At 40.8% G+C, this 19647-nt stretch overlaps 1 protein-coding gene across 1 annotated transcript in view; it reads right to left on the bottom strand.

The window, feature by feature from the left end:
- LDAH (lipid droplet associated hydrolase) overlaps positions 1 to 5306 on the bottom strand; it is a 118794-nt gene extending 113488 nt beyond the window's left edge. Inside the window, exon 1 of the mRNA XM_035560103.1 lies at positions 5117 to 5306. Within this exon, the coding sequence (XP_035415996.1) occupies positions 5117 to 5150 (34 nt within the window). The 5' untranslated portion in view covers positions 5151 to 5306. The remainder of the gene's footprint in view (positions 1 to 5116) is intronic.
- Positions 5307 to 19647: the final 14341 nt, after the last annotated feature.

Below are 19647 nucleotides of genomic sequence, written 5' to 3'. Positions count from 1 at the left end.
CAAGGGGACGAAACAGCTAAGGCTATAAGGCACAACAGCATTCTTTATGAAAACAGTCACAGCTGGAAGCATCAACTGTTGGTCCACAGCACTCTACAGAGTAGGTAAGGGGATTTAACATTTCCTTGTATTTCCGGCAACTAAACACCGATTTTTATGTTTGATCTCTTTCTTCCTTTGTCAATCAAAGGCCTCGGTTTCTGTTTGTGCTAACAATATTTTCACAAAGGTCTTGAAACCTACAATCATAGAATGGTTTGTGTTGGAAGGGACCTAAAAGAACTAGTTTCAGCCCCCCTGCCATAGGCAGGGACACCTCCCACCAGACCAGGTTGCCCAAAGCCCCATCCAGTCTGGCCTTGAACACCTCCAGGGATGGGGCATCCACAGCTTTTCTGGACAGCCTGTGCCAGCGCCTCACCACCCTTACAGTAAACAATTTCCTCCTTACATCTAATCTAAACCTACCTTCTTTTAGTTTAAAGCCATTCCCCCTTGTCCTATCACTCCACCCCCTGACAAGGAGTCCCTCCCCAGCTTTCCTGTAGCCCCCTTTAGGCACTGGAAGGGCGCTGTAAGGTCTCCTTGGGGCCTTCTCTTCTCAAGGCTGAACAACCCCAACTCCCTCAGCCTGGCTTCATAGGAGAGGTGCTCCAGCCCCTTGATCATCTTCATGGCCTCCTCTGGACTCATTCTAATACTTCCACGTCCTTCTTGTGCTGGGGGCCCCAGAGCTGAATGCAGGCTCCAGGTGGGGTCTCACAAGGGCAGAGCAGAGGGGGACAATCACCTCCCTCGCCCTGCTGGCCATGCTGCTTTTGATGCAGCCCAGGATACGTCTGGCTTTCTGGGCCACAAGTGCATATTGTTAGCTCCTGTTGAGCTTCTCATCTCTCAACACCCCCAAATACCTATGCAAATGGGTATGCTTCTGGTCTAAGGGTTGGGAAAAAAACACTTGCTCACTAAAAAAACATAATGCTCCTTTGATGTTTAATTTCCACTATTTCTAGGGAACAGAGAGCTTTGCACTTTTTTCAAGAGAGAAAAAAAACAAACCAAAAAAACAGGCTAAGTCAAATAAGCATTTCGCTCTGTAAAAATGCTTTATGCTCTTATTTTTTATTGTATATTAAGCAACCTACAAGAGCCACATTTCTGTTGGACTGCTGCTTAACTCATAGAGGTAGTATCAACAATATTCAACAAAACTAAGCTAGAATTTAAAGTAATGTTAATCTTTACAAGCTTTTAAACCAGAGCATCTAAAATTTAAGATTTTGAAGAAACGCCCACCTTTCAGCAGCATTAATGACAGGCAAAAGAAGCAAAAAGCAGTTGCTACTTCATCTAATGTCAAACAACTCCTTTTTCACCACCTATTAGATTCACTACTCAAGGGGGAGGTCTGTTCTTTCTTCTTGTTAAATAAGGCAAAGCTCAAAGAGCATAATGAATACTAGCAAGAAGCAGATATCAAAGCAAAAGAAAACCTAACAACCATACACCGATCCAATTAGCATCAGGCAGTCCTCCATTTGGTTTCCCTGATCCTTTGCAGTGCTGTACAGCATGAATCTTTCTGTAGAGCTATTCATTTTTTCCTCACTTTCTTCCATAGTTTTGCATTAGCTGCCCTACCTAAGCCTAACACACGCTCTGAATTCAAAACACTATTTTTTTCTGTTCTTCCTGTTTTACTATTTCAACTTGCACATGTTCTTACATCAACTGTTTATCTCACCTTCAGCTTGAGTATCTAGCTACTGCTGTTTTTCTTGCTTTCTAACAAGGACATAGCGAATTAGTCAAAATACTGTTTATTTACAGTGGATCAACTTAACTAGTCTCAGCAGCATTTCTCCAGTTATCCCTCAACCTATGCTTGCTGCTTAGCACCTCCCGCCTATGTTTTCTGCAGCTGCTGCACATTCTGAAATTCATTTACTAACCTCATCAGGCTAGGAAGGCACTGCAAGGCATGACAACAAATAGGCCTTGTGCAGCTCTGGGCAAAAGACAAAGAAAATCAAATGGGAGAATCAATGAACACAAGACATAAACAAGAGACTACAAAGAAGAACATCAAATAGCATTGGACATCCTCCTGAGTTGCTACAATAACATATTAGAGTTGTCTGTACTATTATTCTAAGTCCTTCCCAGTAAGATGCAACGGTGAGCTCATCATTCTGCTAGCGAAGTGGATGGGACAGCAGCTGAACAGCCAGGCTGGAGAAAGTGGTGCAGTAGCTGAAAAGTTTCTCCAGGCATCTGTGCTCTGACATTCAGACTGGCAGTTCTAGTAACAGGAGGATCCAAGTCGATTCGGCATGCTGGAAACAGTGATAGCTTGTTCCTCAAAACAAGAATAATCCCTGAAGCATCGCTATTTTGTACAAGGTCCCTGCTCCTCCCACCAAAATAGTCCTGCCAACCCCTGACAACACATGACTAAGTACAATTACACAAACATACAAAGCATGTGTTCATCTGAGGTGCAAATATAATCTCGTTATCACCTGGTAATTGTTTTTATTCCCAATTAGCGCTCCAATTTCTTCTGAAAGGTAAAATTTGGGTGGGTGGATATCTACAAAAAATTCCTATCAACTTGTTTTGTTGTTGTTTTGGTTTCTTTTCTAAAAAAAGAAATTTGAGTAAGCAAGCTGTCTAAATAAAGGAAAAGGGAACAAGCTGTAAATGGAGTCAGATGAGACGGAAAAAGGAAAGCAAGGAAAGAACAGCATGGCTACTAGCAGCAGCAGGAAGCAAGGATACTGAAGGAAGAAATCCTGCCACACTTGGATTTGAAGCATCTCTGTTGAGACACTGTTCTGGCACATCAGTTACCTAATACATGAAAACAAGGCACTTACACAATGCACAGCTGCATTAGGAGTTTGTGCAAACCTAGCTAGGTAAACAAACAGTTCTCTCATTCACTGCACTCATCCACAGTGTACTCAGGCTAGTATTCTAGGTTTGTTTCAAGCCAAAGACTCAGTTAAATTCAGACCTTTCATATTACACGTTTGTTTTCTATTATGAATATTCTTGCAACAGAATGACTTGCTCCCGCCAGTGTAACCTGTTTATAAATCTTATCAAACATCTAAATATTATCAAACTGTAAGCAGGAATCAATTTAGTCAAGCTTTTTAATAAAAATTCGCATATTAATTACATGGTGGTTTGTCAAGAATAAAAAAGCCATAGTTATGCCACCATTAACAACGTGCCCAACCTAAATAAGCAAATATTAACTGTCTGTTATACGTTGCATATCTGTTGTCTGTACAACTGTCCACAAAACAACACTAAAACTTACACCTTGAAAGTTTGCTCCTAATGCTTGGCAAACATAACCTAGGCATTACCCCAAAATAGGGACCTCCCCTTTTTCCAGCCAAGGTACAAACATTCTAATAAATCAATTGTCTTTTTGATTACTCATTTACAATTTATCGTAATTGCATTTGTAAACCAGATGAAGCACATAAACAGGGAATAACTCATCACTGTCTCTTTGAATTTAAGAAGTAGGAAATATCAAATTAAGTAGCGGAAAGCAAGTTCAAAACCAATGGAGGTTCCTCCTTAATGGGTATTTGAGCCACAGAACACCTTGACACTGGATATTGGGAACACTAGAGATACACATAGGCACAAGGCAAGAACAAGTTCATGGGGAAAGAAATCCACTGTGGAATTTTATGTCTTCAGTATACCTGTTCCAGAAAGTTCCTGGGTTACATGTTGTTGCAGGCTGAGTGAGGTAAAGAGGAATCACATATGCTTGCCCCTTTCACAAGCATCTGCTCAGGGCACTGTCAAAGATTCTTGAGAGATCGCTGATTTCACCTGTTTTTACATAACCTTTGTAGTAACTCCACAAAGGAAAACAGTAATTGTTAATGTTATGACTTACCTACATCTGTAAATATGTGACTGCTTCCTTCACTAGCATCATAAGCAAGTGCCACAAGAATACAGGAAATTGCAAGAAGCTTAACTGACACTTGAAAGCTTATAATCCCTGATTCACCCACAATACAAATTCATTTACAGATACTGCAACAGATCCACACAGCTACTCTCACACCATAACTGAATACCATAGCATCCCAGAGGGCCTGGAGCATACTGCACCTTGTCGAATGAGGGCCTGTGTCATTCAAGCAGTCTGAGTCTTCTGATGATAAGGCTTTAACGCTATACGTAAGTCGCAAGAAAAGAAGTTGCTTCATCATTTTCACAAATACAGCAAACAAGTTACCAGGAGGAAAGCCATCAACAACTGCCATGCCTCCACAACGCTCCACTATCTTCATTTTCCTTCACCACCTGCTTCTGTACCACCTCCTACGCTGCCTCCTGACCCTGCCACTCGCCCCCTGCCTGGGGCAGGCACCTCTCTGCTGCAGCACCCACCTTCGAGCCCACGCCTGCGGTCAGTGACGATGCTCTGGGACCAGACTGATGGAGAAGGGCGTGTACGCCTGCCAGGCTCTCTGCTTTCCCAAACCACGTGAATTACTCTAATAGAAAAAACATCATTCTTTCCCCTTAGAAATCTCAGCTTGCTTTATGCTTATGAGCGTTTATAATCTTGTTTTCCACATTAACAGGCCACACAGGTTTTAATCCTGCCTGCTTTGCAACTTGCTGCCTAGATAACGAGCACCAGTCAGTTGCAAGAGATGTTTTGCAGAAACAGGTAGTGAGATACTAAAGGAAAACCCTGCAAACAGCATTATTGCAGTTGTTTTGTGAGACGAGAGATGCAGCTTAGGGTTTGACCCTTGAAGTTTCACCACCAGCCAAGGAAAAAGATACAAAAACCAAATACAGGGAGCACGTACGAACCACGGGGATGTGTTACAGCAGCAACTACCAACGTTATAGGGTGGAACACGGCTCGGGGACCAGCACTGCCGTTACATAAGGGCCGGTGCTCACAGCACGGGGGGGGGGGCACAGGGACCTCTGTCCCCAAATATCGAGGCTCCACCGCGGGCAGGGCAGGCCCAGCGAGCCGGGCAGGGCCCCCACAAGGCGAGCGGGCACAGGGGAAGGGATGGGAAGGGAGGGGAGAGATCGCTTGGGCACGTACCTTCCCCTTTGAGGGGCTCCGCGATGCCCAGCATAGCGGCGGCGAGGGACCGGCGGCGCCCCCAATGTCTGCCGGGGGCAGGCGGCTGCAGGCAGCCGGAGAGCAGCGGAGGGCGGCGGGGCCGCTCCTTCCGCCTGGGGCCGAGCGGGGTGGGCCGGGGGCGGCCCCGCTCCTCCTCCCCGCTCCTCCCCACCTCGTCCCGCTCCTCCCCGCCTCGCCCCGCTCCGCCTCGGCCGCCGGGGCGAGGCCCCGAGGCGGTGCCGCGTTTCCCGGGCCTCCTCCAGGGATTAGGAGAGGCAGAGCTGGGCTCCCCGAAGATCCACCTTCAGGGGGGTTGTTGGGGTCGTGTATGGTTGGCCTCGCCTGAGGGTTGTAGTTTGGGAGCTTAGGTGGAGGGGGAGGAGGTTTGGAAGAGGTTTGGAAGAGGAAAGCGAGGCAGCCGTGCTCAAAATGCGAAGGAGGGGAGGGATAGCGGAAGCCTGAACACGTCCCCCAAAATTTTAAACATCAAAACCGGGAAGGTAGACGAGGGCATAAACCTGGGTGACCAGGATGTGAAATCACAATAAGGCCAGAAAAAAAAGGTTTTGAGGATCAACTTGGAAAAGGCCTCAAAATTAGGAGGAAATTTGTTCTCAGACAGGAGGGTGCTGCTGTGGCCTGTCCCCGCAGCTTGAAGGGGGATCAGGGAGCACACAGCTGTAATGAAGAAAACCAACCCCATGTTTGGCTCTGAGGACCTTAGCAAGGTTTACATGTCTTTTTTTTTCTTTTTTGGATATGTGTTGGAAGAGCTCATTCAAATTGAAATTTTAGTAGAGAGAAAGTAAAAAAATAAGTTGTACAACATCTAAATGTTTCCAAGAGGAACTTGGGTGATTGTAAACCAGTAAGGATCAATGCATGTGTTGAACAAATTGGTGGAAAGAATAATGAAGACAAGAATGAGTGGAATGGGAATAAGTATGGTACGCCAGAGAAAAGTGAGCATTATTTTTCATAGAGATATGCCTCCCTCACAAATCTTTGGGAATGTTTGAAGGAGCCAGGTGACCACATCTGGACAAGGAAAGCCGGACTTCCAAAAGGCTTTTTAATAAGAGATTTCATCAGACTCTTAAAAGGTTCAGCTGTTATGGGGTAAAATTTACAATGGGTAAATACCCAGCCAAAAGGTAGGTATAGAAGGTAGGATTAAATCACCATTTTTTTCAAATGGGATGGAATAACAGGTAGGATTGTACAAGATTTGTGCAAAAATCAGTACTGTTCAGCATATCCATAAGTACTCTAGAAAAGGAGGTGGATAGTGAAATAGTAAAAATTGTTGTTCAGACTGAATTGCTCCAGTTAGTAAAAATTATTGTCAGGTTGCAGAAGGACTTCTGAGTTCTGACTGATAGAGCAGTAAGATGATAGATAAATATCGATGCATGAGATAAAAGTCTCAGTGCTTAGACAGAATAGGCTCTGAAGAAATGGTTGCTGTTCCTGAGAGTGGCCTTGGCATCACGACAGATGCTCTGGGGAATATCAGTGCTTTGTGCTCAGCAATGGCCAGAACCAAATAAGATTTAGTAACCGTCTGGAAATGGACATCATCATTCTCTCTGCATGTGACTATGATATGCTCACTTCTACGTGGTCGGCAGTTCTGGCAGTTCCCACCTCTCAGAATGGGCGTAATAATGCTACAAAATCTATAGATGTGACAGAGTTTTTCAGACATGTGAAACTTTTCCTTAAGAGAACACTAAAAATGTAAGTCTGAAGCTGATGGGTGATGGAGGTTGGGGGAATAAGGACTGAAGCCCATACAGTGATGTGTGAAACTGAGTTGAGTACACAATAATTCCTCATTTTCTTTTCTATTGCAAAAACTATGGAAAACGAACCAAGCTAACGGTCAGCAGTTTCAAAACAAAAAGCATTTTAACATATTTTTAGCTTCATTGGAATTGTCACAGTTCCCAAATTCTACAGGGTTTGCAAAAAAGATGATGCAGATTTTTGAAGGGAATCCCTCAGGGGCTGTTGAGCTCAGAGGTGCTGCTTGGAGGCTGAGAGGCCCAGAGCCATCGTTCCTCTGGAGGCTGAATGGATGCAGCAGGCAAGCTGCACAATGTGCTTGCCCTTTCCTTGGCAGCTGATTGTGGATGCTATCAAAGACAGAATGGACTTTGGGCCTGATCTGATAAGGTTTTCATCTTCCTGTTTACAACTAGCATCGCTTTTTCTGAAATTCATGTCAATCCCCGCAGGCCATTTCTTGTTTCAGATCTCAATTTATCTAATGTGTGTGTTCAAACTGTCGAAGTACTGCCCAGGTGCCTGAGACTATGTTGATCAGAGTGCAACATTTTGTTAAACTGTTTATAAAATTCCACTGCCAGCAGCAAGTAAGCTCATGGGTGAATGTTAAAATGACGACTGCAAGTACTACATTTCAGATGAGCTGGAATTGATAAATCCCTGCAGTGAAGTCACAAAGAAGTCCGATCTCTCACTTTGTAGTACAGCGAGGCAATTTGCCCCGCTCTGCTCTGAATGGACTTTTAAAGGAATCAGTTCCTCAGTCCTGGATTTTACACGTGAATTTCTCTTCTTGAAGAAATTATTTCAGTGTTCCCACTTTAAAATGTTAATGAAAATAGCCAAAACTACGATGGTTAGACATAAATTCCAAGGTTGCTGGCTTTTCCTCCCTGCAAGAAGAACATCATCAGGCTTTTACTCTGTACTTTGTGGTCTGATTGCTAGCTGTCATGAGAGTAGATGACAGAAAGCAAGAGGAAGGGCTTTGCATGATCGCTGCCAATATGATCTTGCCAGTGTTCTATTTATCAGTAACTGACTGCTAAATTGTTTGCACTTATTTTCTTAAATTTATTTTAATAGCTGTGAAAATTTGTGGTTGTTGTCCTCACAAGAGAAATATAAGCCATGATTTTATGTGAGATTTAGTATATGTTTTTTACAGTGCAGGTGCTCAGTGACTTTTAATTTATTAAGTGAGACCATAAGACTGCTGATTAGCATAAATTTTCATAGTGTTTTCCCCAGGGGAATGGAATGCATGAACAACTCTTTCACTTTGCTTGAATTACAGAGGGGTGTAAATTATTCTCACCTGCATTTTATTCAAACTGGATTCCGTGATATGTTTACATTGCTCAAGATCAAGACGTTGCTCATATACATCGTTATCCTTAGTGTTAATAATAATTGCAATAGTTCAGTGTAGGATAGTAATTCATTAATTCGTTTTTGTTTGTTTGTTTTTGTATTTTACTTGTTATTTGTAATATACTCCTTGGATACGTGTTTTTTGTGAATTAGCAAATATGTATCATACATATCATACATTAACTTTGTGGATTATGGATCCGTAGTTGATCTGGGTGTTTTAATGGGTAGTAAACATATAATAAAAGTAGAGGTTAATCAAAACAGTACATGTGCTAACAGATCAATATTCTAGTGGTGGGATGTGAGCTGCTGGAGCAGCTGTTTTGAGGGCAACGTGTTTTGCTTATTAGCCCATCATCTTAGTTGGTCTAGCCATTCTGTAGTCATCTGGGACATTAGACAATCATTTATTTCATTGCTGTAATTGATCTTTAAATATATATTTTCATCACATATTCTCACATAAGGAGAAAAATCTCCTTGATCCCTTAAGGGCATCTCTTCACCAATTCCTGAACTTACTTCTTAAGCCAAATTTCTGTGTATTGTGGAGGAATCAAATATTTATAGTCTGCAGTGTTGAAGCATTATTATTCAATCTGGAGAATGTGTTTTCAGGAGATCATAAATTGCTCCCTATTACTGCATATATAATTTATAAGTTCAGTAGTAAAGTGGGACAGTATATATGAATACATACATACATATCAATAAGACACACCTGATGATTTATTATTTTCAGTAGCTTATTTGTGAATATGAAAAAATGTCTTTCTTGATATTCACCAAATGATATAAATGCCTTTACTCTCCAGCTCTTCATTTTTTCTGCTCGCTGGTGCTTTGAATGCAGTGGAAAGGCATTTCTGGTCTCTGTGGCTTCTCTTAAATGCACGCAGAGAAGGGAACATAATAGAGGTAATAGAGAGAAAGGTAATGCTCTAAGTGTAATTTACAGTCAAGATACAAGAATTCAGTAATTCTTTACAGTTAAAACATTAGTCTCCATGTTGTTGAAGCATAGTGTTTTTTGGAGAGAGTTTACCAAATGTCTAGTTACAATAAAGATAAGCAGGATCTGTCAAAGGACACTGATACAATTCTGTTTGCAGAAGTCCATCTGTCCACAGTGTTGCTAATATTTTAAATTACCTGTTTGATCAACATGGAGAAAAACAGTTTCTCTGCATCTTTAGATCCAGCTTCCTTGCCAATTTTGGTTTATATACAATCCTGCTGCTTTTTTTTTTTTTTTTTAATTATCTGTCTTATTCTGTGAAAACACGCTGCACTAGCTAAATGAAGAAATTTGACTGCGTAGGGAAGGCAAACAGTAGATTGCAACATTTGGATCCCGATTAGATTTTCTGTGGAATTATTTGCTCTCTCAGGAATAAATATATTGAATCTCAGTATAAACATGATCTTAAAATTAAGATTTTAAAAATATGCATGGATCATATAAATATTTAGGTTGTTCATGGAAGTAAATTTCACACTGAACAGTTAAGCTATTGTTTGTATGCTCATTGTGTCTAAAGAGAATTTCTCAGAAGTACATAACGTTCCCTGTGGTTTTCTTATTACAGAACAGTTTTTTTCTTATTTCTTTTTTTTTTCTTTTCTTATTTCTATATTTTCTTATTTCTTGCTTCTTATTTTCTTTTCTTTTATTTTCTTTTTCTTATTTTCCTTTTTCGTAAACATTTTTTTTTCTTATTACAGAACAGTTGAAAATGATGAGTTAGAGATGCTGTTCTAGAGACAGTGAAATGTTTCAAAAGTAGATGCCTTGTGAGTTTCCTAAACAACTGAGGCAAGAGATTGCAAATAAATAAAGTCCTTCTTTATTGTTTAAGACTAAACTTTACAGGTAATTAGTGTAAGAAAAGGAAACATTAAGTACCAAAAGGCTCTTATTCTGCATCTCTATGGAGAAAAATGGCTGGCTCACTGAGTTCTTGTGTGTGGGCATATGAGGACCCTGTGGTACGCATTTAAGTGAGTGTGCTCACATCATAAATGGCAGCAACAATATTTTAGTATGTATTCCTGTATTATGAGGCTAAAAAAACTAACTGCAAATGTTTTGAAATGGAAGTTAATTGGAGATTGTATATTTTCTTACATAGTGTATATAATATTGTTCTCATGTGATTCTTATTTTCAGCGTGTAAAGTCAGCATCCAGCAAACACAAAACTTGGAGCATAGAAATGGATTTACATGAAACAATGGTCCCAAAGCTTCTAAGCACGCATAAAATTGCTTATAGAAACAGCCCCTTTGAAAACAGGGAGCTTAAAGTGGCTCACGTGCATAAATATTTTGCTAGATTGGGCTTGAATAAAATAAGTACATTTAAGGGCCAGTTTAACTCAGGGATATGAAAAACAATGATTTTGAATCATGAAAGCTTGGGGTAGCGTTTTATAAGGTCAGATCTTCCTGAGTGTTTTGGATGAATTCCCTGGTTAAGTTTTTACTGAGAAGTGAAACGGGACCATGAATATTCCTGGGCACTGGACCACCGTTTGCAAGACTAGTTAACAGATAACCTGTTCCCTGGCATTGTTTCACCCTGTGAATGCTTTGGTAAACAATCCTGGGCACAGTTCAGGGTATAACACCCACCAGAAGTCATTCTCAGTAAGCAGTATGGAGAAGACTGCACCAAACTTGTCCTTCCCCACCTCATATACTCATCCAACGCCAACCTAGTGGGCTTCATGCTCACTACCATCACAGGTTCTCATGACGCATAGACCATCAGTTTCAAGAAATGGAGAAATGGAGAGCTGCAAAACCATCTTTATATTTTTCTATATTTCTATATTTCAGGCACTTATACATGAAAGAAAAAAACAAAACAAACAAAAAAACCCACCACCACACAATATAGCAATGATGTCTGATGGCCATAGAGGTGCCACCCAGGTCCAAAAATATCAGGGCCAAGAACTGGGAAGTGTAGGTGTGGACAGACTGTCATTTGGCCCGTTGTCTAATTAATGGCCCCTGGTGCTTACTTCATTCTTCTTTGACAAAGCCCAAGTACGAACATTTTATGTAGCCAGATACCAGGAAGGCCTGGAGAAATGTTGGTGTTGAAATAAACAAGCCTAGAATATTTTTGCTGGCAAAAATCTATAGGCACAATGGCATTCAAACAGGTTTTAGAAGTTAGTTGGTAGTATCTCAAAGCACCACATAAATCTGCAGGAGATAGGTTCTTCTGGCCAGGGCCCTGGAGGCCATCTGCTGCGTACTTGTTTAGTAATGTAAATAACACAATAATTGCTATGACCTATATATTTAAGGCTGTTTTCATAGTTTGGTTTAAAATAGTTAATCCAAAGAAAGCACTATCAATGTCCAATCAAAATATAAAATACCCTTTACATGTCAACAGTTATATGATAGCAAATCCTGTCCAGGAACAGATGGTAGTGTCTTTGTTAATCTTGCCCCATAGATGAGTGGAAATTAATTTTCAGATGGAAAAAAAAGTGCATATACATGGAGAGTAACACACAGAATTAGCTGGAACTGGGTAAATACTTGAAAAAAAAAGTTACTAGTAAAACTTCCTGAAGAGACATTTGGTTCTTGAAAGTACTCACTAGTGTAAAATGTATTTCTAGTTAGCTGTTAATGCAGCTGTGTGTACTGGAACAACTCTCACAGCAACTGCCTCATATTTAATAGCTAAAACTGTAATATGAAATAAAACATTGAATTTCACAGAAGTAAATTCCAGTTATAAATACATTTGAGAGCTAGTCAAGTAATTTATTTTTTTTCCCCTTGCCTTCCTTTGTTGCTATCTAAAACTAACCATGAAAACTGTAAGTTAAAAATCACTTCTGATTTTGGCCAAGAGTCTTCACTGGAGATTTTCTGATCTTTCCGAGGGTGCAGATTTCAGCTCAGGTATGGAATGTACTCTGCGCAAGGTCACCTCTAGCCCTAACCATAGGCCTAAGCTCCATGAATCACTTTTATGTTTAGCCTTTGCAGAAGAGTGAATTTTAGTCTGACCTGTTGTTTATGATTACCTCTATGTGGACTCCCCAGAAGCAATCATAGACTCATATGCGGTGTGAGAAGGAGATGATGAAATCTAAACTATTAGAAAGTGATAAACTTTGCAAACACCTTTCTCCTCTTTTCCTTCTTCTTGTCGGTGGGATCAACCCTTGAGGGTTTCCCTTGAGGTCCATCTGCAGCAAAGACCTACTGTTAAAATTCTCTCTGCTCCAGCCATTTTAAAATATATTCAGTTATTCTCTTTTACAACAGCTTTTGCAGAAGCTTAGGTTAAATTCCTTAAAAAGCAATGTGTGTTGTGTCTGTATCATTAGTAATAATGCAATGTTCTTCATATTCTAGAACTCTATTTCATTGGTGAAATACAATCTAATACTGCAACCACTCCCTTTTAATTTTGTGGTGTCTTATAGTTTTCACTTAAAATTCGTTAGTATTACATGAAAGAAAATTTTAACATCATTTCAAGCCCTCCTCACTGCTCTGCCACCATTGTATTGATGCGGTGCTTTATAGGTGACTTTGACTTTCTGTTTACATTGTTTAATTTTGGAAAGAGATGTAGTTCCAAAACAAACATCAAATTGGACATCACAAGAAAGAGAGGTCAACCTGTCTGCTCCTGAGTCTTGCACAGATGGTGGAATGTGTGGACAAGTATATGTAGATAGATACAATTTTCCTCTTAAAGTAAAGAATGGAGCAGACAAAAAATGTTTTTCACTTTCCATCTGCACTTTTAAACTACAGTTACAGGTTCACAGACTTGCAGTATGGGTGGTGTTGGAAGGGACCCCTAAAGATTGTATAGACCCCTGCTCCAAATAGGGCCAGGTACAGCAGGTTGCTTAGGGTTTTGTGTCCAGTTGAGTTTTGAGTATTTCTGAAAATGGAGATTCCATATCTCTCTTGTTCTGGGGAGCCCAGAACCTGACACACTATTCTTGGTGTGGCCTCATCAATGCTGAGTAGAGGGGAAGGATCACCTCCCTCAACCTGCTGTGGATGTTTCTCCTAACACAGCCCAGGATAGCATTCACCTTTTTTGCTGCAAGGGCGCATTGCTGGCTCATGGTCAGCTTGTCCACCAAGATCCCCATGTCCTTCTCTGCAAAGCTTCTTTCCAGTTAATTGGTCCCCAGTCCTCACAGTTGTGTGGGGGTTACTCCTCCCCTGGTGCAGGACTTCATACTTCCCTTTGTGGAAGCGCACGAGTTTCTTGTCTGCTCATTTCTCCAGCACATTGAGGTCCCTCTGAATGGCAGCATGCCCATCTCCACTCCTCCCAGTTTTGTATTTTCTACAAACTTGCACAGGGTGCACCCTGCCTCATCGTCCAGTTCATGAAAGCAGAAGTTAAGCAGTATCGGTCTCAGTATCGACCCATGGGCACACTACTAGTGACTCGCCTTCAACTGACTGTCATGGCCCTGATCACAGCCCTTCAAACCTCGCAGATCAGCCAGCTTTCAGTCCGCTTTACTATCTGTTCAGCTAGCCTGTACCTTATCAGTTTGCATGTGAAGATGCTATGGGAGAGTGTCAAAAGCCTTACTGAAGTCCTTTCCAAAAGGGAGTCTGTGGCAGGTACCTGCTCTGATGTCTCCTGTGTTGATCTCCCTTCAGATCCTTGTCTGTGTTTTGGCTCGACTGTTGATATTTTGCTCTGGTTTCTGGCAGTTTCCCGTTACACAGTGCACCAGGTTTCCTTACAGTTTGCATAAAAAGTATCTAGGATGACTCATCCATTATTCTAAGATAAATTCGTCTGCCTTTTTCTTGCACCTGATGTTTCTGACTTCTCAGGGCATTTCTTTCACCTGTACAAAAATAAATTAAAAAAAAGGACGACCATTCTGGTTTATTTATATTTTCTGTTATTTAGAAATAGTGGACAAGCTTTTCGTGGATGTATCCCTCCAGAATACTGCATGTGCACAAATTTTTCAGAGATTCTCCATCTTTCTTTCTGTTACATTTTTCCTTTTTTACCTTGACAAAATTCTAAAAGATGGAGGCTTTCCTTCTGGCTTATAGACAGGCACATAGAATCATAGAAACACTGAATGGTTTGGGTTGGAAGGGACCTTAAAGGTCATACAGTTCCAACCCCCCTGCCCTAGGCAGGGACACCTCCCACCAGACCAGGTTGCCCAAAGCCCCATCCAGTCTGGCCTTGAACACCTCCAGGGATGGGGCATCCACAGCTTCTCTGGGCAACCCGTGCCAGTGCCTCACCACCCTCACGGTAAAGAATTTCTTCCTTATATCTAATCTAAACCTACCCTCTGTTAGTTAAAAGCCATTACCCCTTGTCCTATCACTCCATCCCCTGACAAGGAGTCCCTCCCCAGCTTTCCTGTAGCCCCCTTTAGGCACTGGAAGGGCGCTGTAAGGTCTCTTCGGGGCCTTCTCTTCTCCAGGCTGAACAACCCCAACTCCCTCAGCCTGGCTTCATAGGAGAGGTGCTTCAGCCCCTTGATCATCCTCATGGCCTCCTCTGGACTCATTCTAATACTTCCACGTCCTTCTTGTGCTGGGGGTCCCAGAGCTGAATGCAGGCTCCAGGTGGGGTCTCACAAGGGCAGAGCAGAGGGGAAGAATCACCTCCCTTGCCCTGCTGGCCATGCTGCTTTTGATGCAGCCCAGGATATGGTTGGCTTTCTGGGCTGCAAGCGTATATTGCCAGTTCATGTCGAGCTTCTCATCAACCACCACCCCCAGGTCCTTCTCCTTAGGGCTGCTCTCAATCCATTCTCCACCCAGCCTGTGTTTGTGCTTGGGATTGCCCCAGCCCAGAACCACATCTCTCTCGTTTCTACTAGTTTTATCACTCAGGCATTTAGTCAGGTGCTTTTACTGACTGCATTTCCCCATTTTAATATGGGGAAAGTGAGGAGAGGATGCCAGGGGGTCTTTGTTGCTGTATGATATTTACCTACTTAAAAGGGAGGAAAACACACACACACACACACCAAAAAAAAAACAAAAACAAACAAAAAAACAGCCAACCAACCAAATATGTGAGTGCTATTCTGTGACTTGCTGGCATCTGACTGCAAGCAAACTCCTGTTAAGTTAGAAGGTATACAGAAACAATACAGAAAATTCATTTTCATTGACACTTTCTAATGTTCTAAGGAATTTTCCATTATAGTCTTGGGGAGCCTGTTTTTTGGGGTGGAGGGGGGTGCACTTCAGTTTCTTGTTCTGAGACAGCAGGTTTCTGAAGTAGCCTAGAGGTGAGGTGAGGCTGTTGCCACAGCAGTTCAGCTGTCAGCTTTTTTGCTGTTGTGGCTGTTAGGCTGTTCACTCTATTTTCAAAGTCATTGGCAGCCAGATCCAGCTGCCTAAACATAGGCATCGCGTACTATTTCAGATGTTATTGCACATCGAAGACATCCATTCAAGGAGCTGGCACAGATGAGGCAGCACCTATGGGGCACTTGCTCCTTTCTGGCCCAGCAGCTGGTTTCTGGACACCTCAGGACAGTGTCAGCCTACCCTGGGGCATGTCACTTTGCGCTTTCACATGCGTTTATGCAATTGAATCCTATCCTGGCAGTCAGCCATCATGAAATGAAATCAAATGAAAAGCACCACCTTATCTATTGCAATAAATAAAGCCTCTAGCATTAACAGGATTTCTGAATTGGCCAGTATGTTCAACAAGTTACTATGGCTGAAAGAGAAGGCAAGACCTATACATATATATATGCATGCCTCTTCCTACCCTCTGACACCAGAATGTGATTGTACATGCAGAATGTGATTGCATATGCATTGGGTTGTTGTTCTTTTGGAAGACTATAGAAAGGCCTTTGATAAAATTATGTAAGTCATGGGAAAGAAATAAAAAGCACTACATTTTTAATTAGGAAAACATTTAATTCCATTTACAAGCTGGGAAGGAACACAGTAGGTTGTGTTTTGGACAACAAGAAGAATTTTCTTACATCTGATGTATTTTTAGAAGTTCTTAATAGCCTGTGTTACAAGGGTGACATTCTTGCGCTGAATCTGAAAGTGTTAAGTAGCCTCAGCCCTTGTTTAGCCTGAAGTGGAGCTGGGGGCATTGTACTAATGTAAGTGCCGAACTTTCTCTGCTAATTCCTGGGCAGGAGCTCTGTAATCCTCTGGGAAGATGTTTTGACAGTCCGTTTCATTGCTGAAAGCTGTGCTGAAAGGAATTTCCTGCCTGAGATTTCAGAGGTCCGTTGGAATTGCTCGCTTTATTGGGTAGTCTGATTCCCCAGCAGGCAGGAGGGAGATGGCTACGGCAGGGCAAGGCTTGCTCCATGAAACTTGGCCTCACTGTGGCTTCCAAGAAAAAGAAAGGAAATTGGTCACTTCTTTCTTCAGGCTCAGAAGTCAGCAGCTTGAGATCTGATAGTCTCGCTCTGGATTTTTCAACCTTCTCCCCTTCCCTTCTATTTTTATTATGCTGTCTGTATAATTTAAATAGAACAAAGGTGAACAAAAATTTGCTATCAGCTTTTTGGAGGACATATTTCTCAAGACCTCACAAGCATCACACTGTCATTTGCCAAAAAATTAACATAAGATAAAATGAAATTCTGATATATGTCTGGAAGAAGTCCAAGTGAGTGCAATGTGTAAATAATCAGCAAGCTTTCAGCTTCTGCCCTTTAGTAAAGGTGTTTCCTTTGCTCAAAAAGATCTTTATTGTTTGAATATCTCATGCCATTCTTTTGATCACCAAATTCTCTGCTCCCCATAACTTCTTCATTTTTCAAGCAAAATAGAAAAAAGTGTGTTTTGCCAAGACATGCTGGTTTTAATCTTAGAATTTTATAGGACTTCATATTAATTAGGCTCACGGTATTCTGTGTTTATTTTAAATCTTATATTCATGAAAAATGGCAAAGAAAATTAGAGGTGACAAGAATCAACTCTTCTTTTGACAGATGAAATTCAAACCCAACTAAATAAAATCATTTAGGAATTTCTTTTTTTTTTCTTTTTTTTTCCCTTTTTTTTTTTGTCTTTAAATTGAGGCAATGAGCAGACAACGAAGTCTTTCACAATTTCAACTGAGTAAATATAGCTACAGATTTATTTTAAGCTGATAACTCTATTACTGATGAATCTTTAATATGTTTATCTTCACAATAATTTCGCAAATGCTGGAATTGCTGCTGTTTCTACTTAGAATACAGGCACATTGGTTGCATTAAGTCTTGAAAGAACCCTAAAATCTAGAAGCACTCAGATTTTTATCTACAGGTAGGTTCCTGCCTGAGTTCTTAAAGATAAAGTTGAATTATTTATGAAAAACACAACTCTATGATATTTCTGGAAATAGAACAATGTCTCTGAATTCACTTTGTCATGAGTTAGTTAATTCTTCCACCCAAAGCACAACAATGCTGTGAATTAATTCTTTTATTTTAGCAGTGAATGGAACATCACAGAATAAAGCTTTTCCTGGTTTGGGGGACATATTATTGCCAATGTGAGGAGGAAAACTTCTCCTCCCAACCAACCACTGTCTCTGGTTCGCAAGCTGAGTCTTGCTTGACTACAATTGAACTCTGATCTCTTGTCCTATCTGATCTCCTGGCAGATGATGAGCCCTAGCAAATTAGCCAACTGCAATCTCTTCTTGTTCAGTTAACGCGCCTGTACAGCCAGATACCAGCCACGGGAGCAAAGGGGTATGATTTATACAGGGCTTTGTTGTAGCTTGCAGGTACTGTGTATTAACAGGTTTTGAGTCAACACTGCGAGCCTCTGTTTGCTTATGTTAAAATGCTTGCTTTAGATGCTGAGAACAGAGATTAGCAAAATAAGAGGTTTCAGATGGTTTGGGGGAGTCTTCTGTTTCTGAGGTTGCCTTTTCATTCACTTCTTTTTAGAAGAACTTAATTAAGCTTTAATATTCTGCATACATTTTTTAAAGTGTAGTCTATGTTTATATTATTTGTCTAATAGTATTTGTATGAAGTGGCCGCCACCTGCATTTAATTTATCCCGTGACATGTCTTTCCTGCCTTGATCTAAAATTCTTCAGAACACAGAAGAAATTACTATTTTCTGCTTGGACTTTCTTGGCTAGCTCCAGTTTGATTGTTGTGGGCCTCTGAGAGCCTAAACAGATAGCATACACTCAGCACACGGGTTTTTAACTAATTGCTAACGTTCCTAGAGCACTTTGAAGAGAAAAAGTACGGTACATGTGTTAATTATTATTAAGAACCTAGCTTTGAACATCATGTTCTGATATGAGAAATGTTAGTGAGTCCTCACCAAATCATAGCATTATAAATGTATTTCATTAAGAGATCATTAAGACATTAAAAGACATCATTATTAATCTATACATGATCTAAGCTTGGCAAACCTTTGTAATCCAGACTCATTATATTAGCGTGAGTGCCTTTCCGGCCAAAAAAGTGCTGAGATTTTGCATGGTAGCATTTCAATTTATCAACAATATTACAGATGAAATAAAAACTCTGATTTTTGGAAAATCTCCCTTTCTAGTCCCATTACTTTTTCCTGGGCTTGATATAGTGCAGTTGTTGTTTCTGGCATTAATGCCTTTCAGGTTCAGCATCGCACACATTATTTGAGTTGAGTAGTCTTATACATGAAGTGCAAAAGATCTTCAGCAGGCTCTATCCAGGGGTTGCTTGGATATGCATCAGTTGATTTTGTGGGAGAAAAAAAAAATCCCTCTGGTAAATAAGAGTTATACGTGTTCTTTGATAATGTGTTTTAGAGAAACTGTTAATTTTTCTAAATTACTAATTGTGACATGTAACACAATGGTTAGACTGTTGAAAATCACCGTGATGAACTTTCAAAATGAAAAATCCTCAGAGAAATCTACAAGAAAAATCCCCCCAAAACAGTAGGCTGCCTAATCAGTTCTCTGCAAGCTTTTATTTGTCATTTATAAGTGCTCAGTCATTTCTTAATCTCAGTTAGAGCTTTTCTGCTTTGACAACTGAAAATGTGGCCAGCCGCTGACATGTGGAGAAGAATCCCAATTTTCTTCTTATTCTGAATTACTGTAAAACACATTAAATTAAAGGAATTCTTTTCTTAAAATATGAAAGCAATTTTGCAAAACAAATTCGGATTCTTCCAAATGCGACCACAAAATTTCTGGGGTAATTTAATGGGTTGTAAGAAAGCATTATTAAATTAAAAAAAAATGTGAAATCAGTATAAGAGAAAATATGTCAGTTTAATATAAAGACTAGGATGCACAAAAACCTTTTCCGTGTAATTGCACCGTATAGTAATGGTTCTGTGCAGTCATCA

The sequence above is a fragment of the Cygnus atratus genome, chromosome 3 (assembly GCF_013377495.2).
Source record: "Cygnus atratus isolate AKBS03 ecotype Queensland, Australia chromosome 3, CAtr_DNAZoo_HiC_assembly, whole genome shotgun sequence".
NCBI classification, from domain to species: domain Eukaryota; kingdom Metazoa; phylum Chordata; class Aves; order Anseriformes; family Anatidae; genus Cygnus; species Cygnus atratus.
The sequence above is the reverse complement of the archived record's forward strand: the minus strand, read 5'-3'. Positions and strand labels throughout refer to the sequence as shown.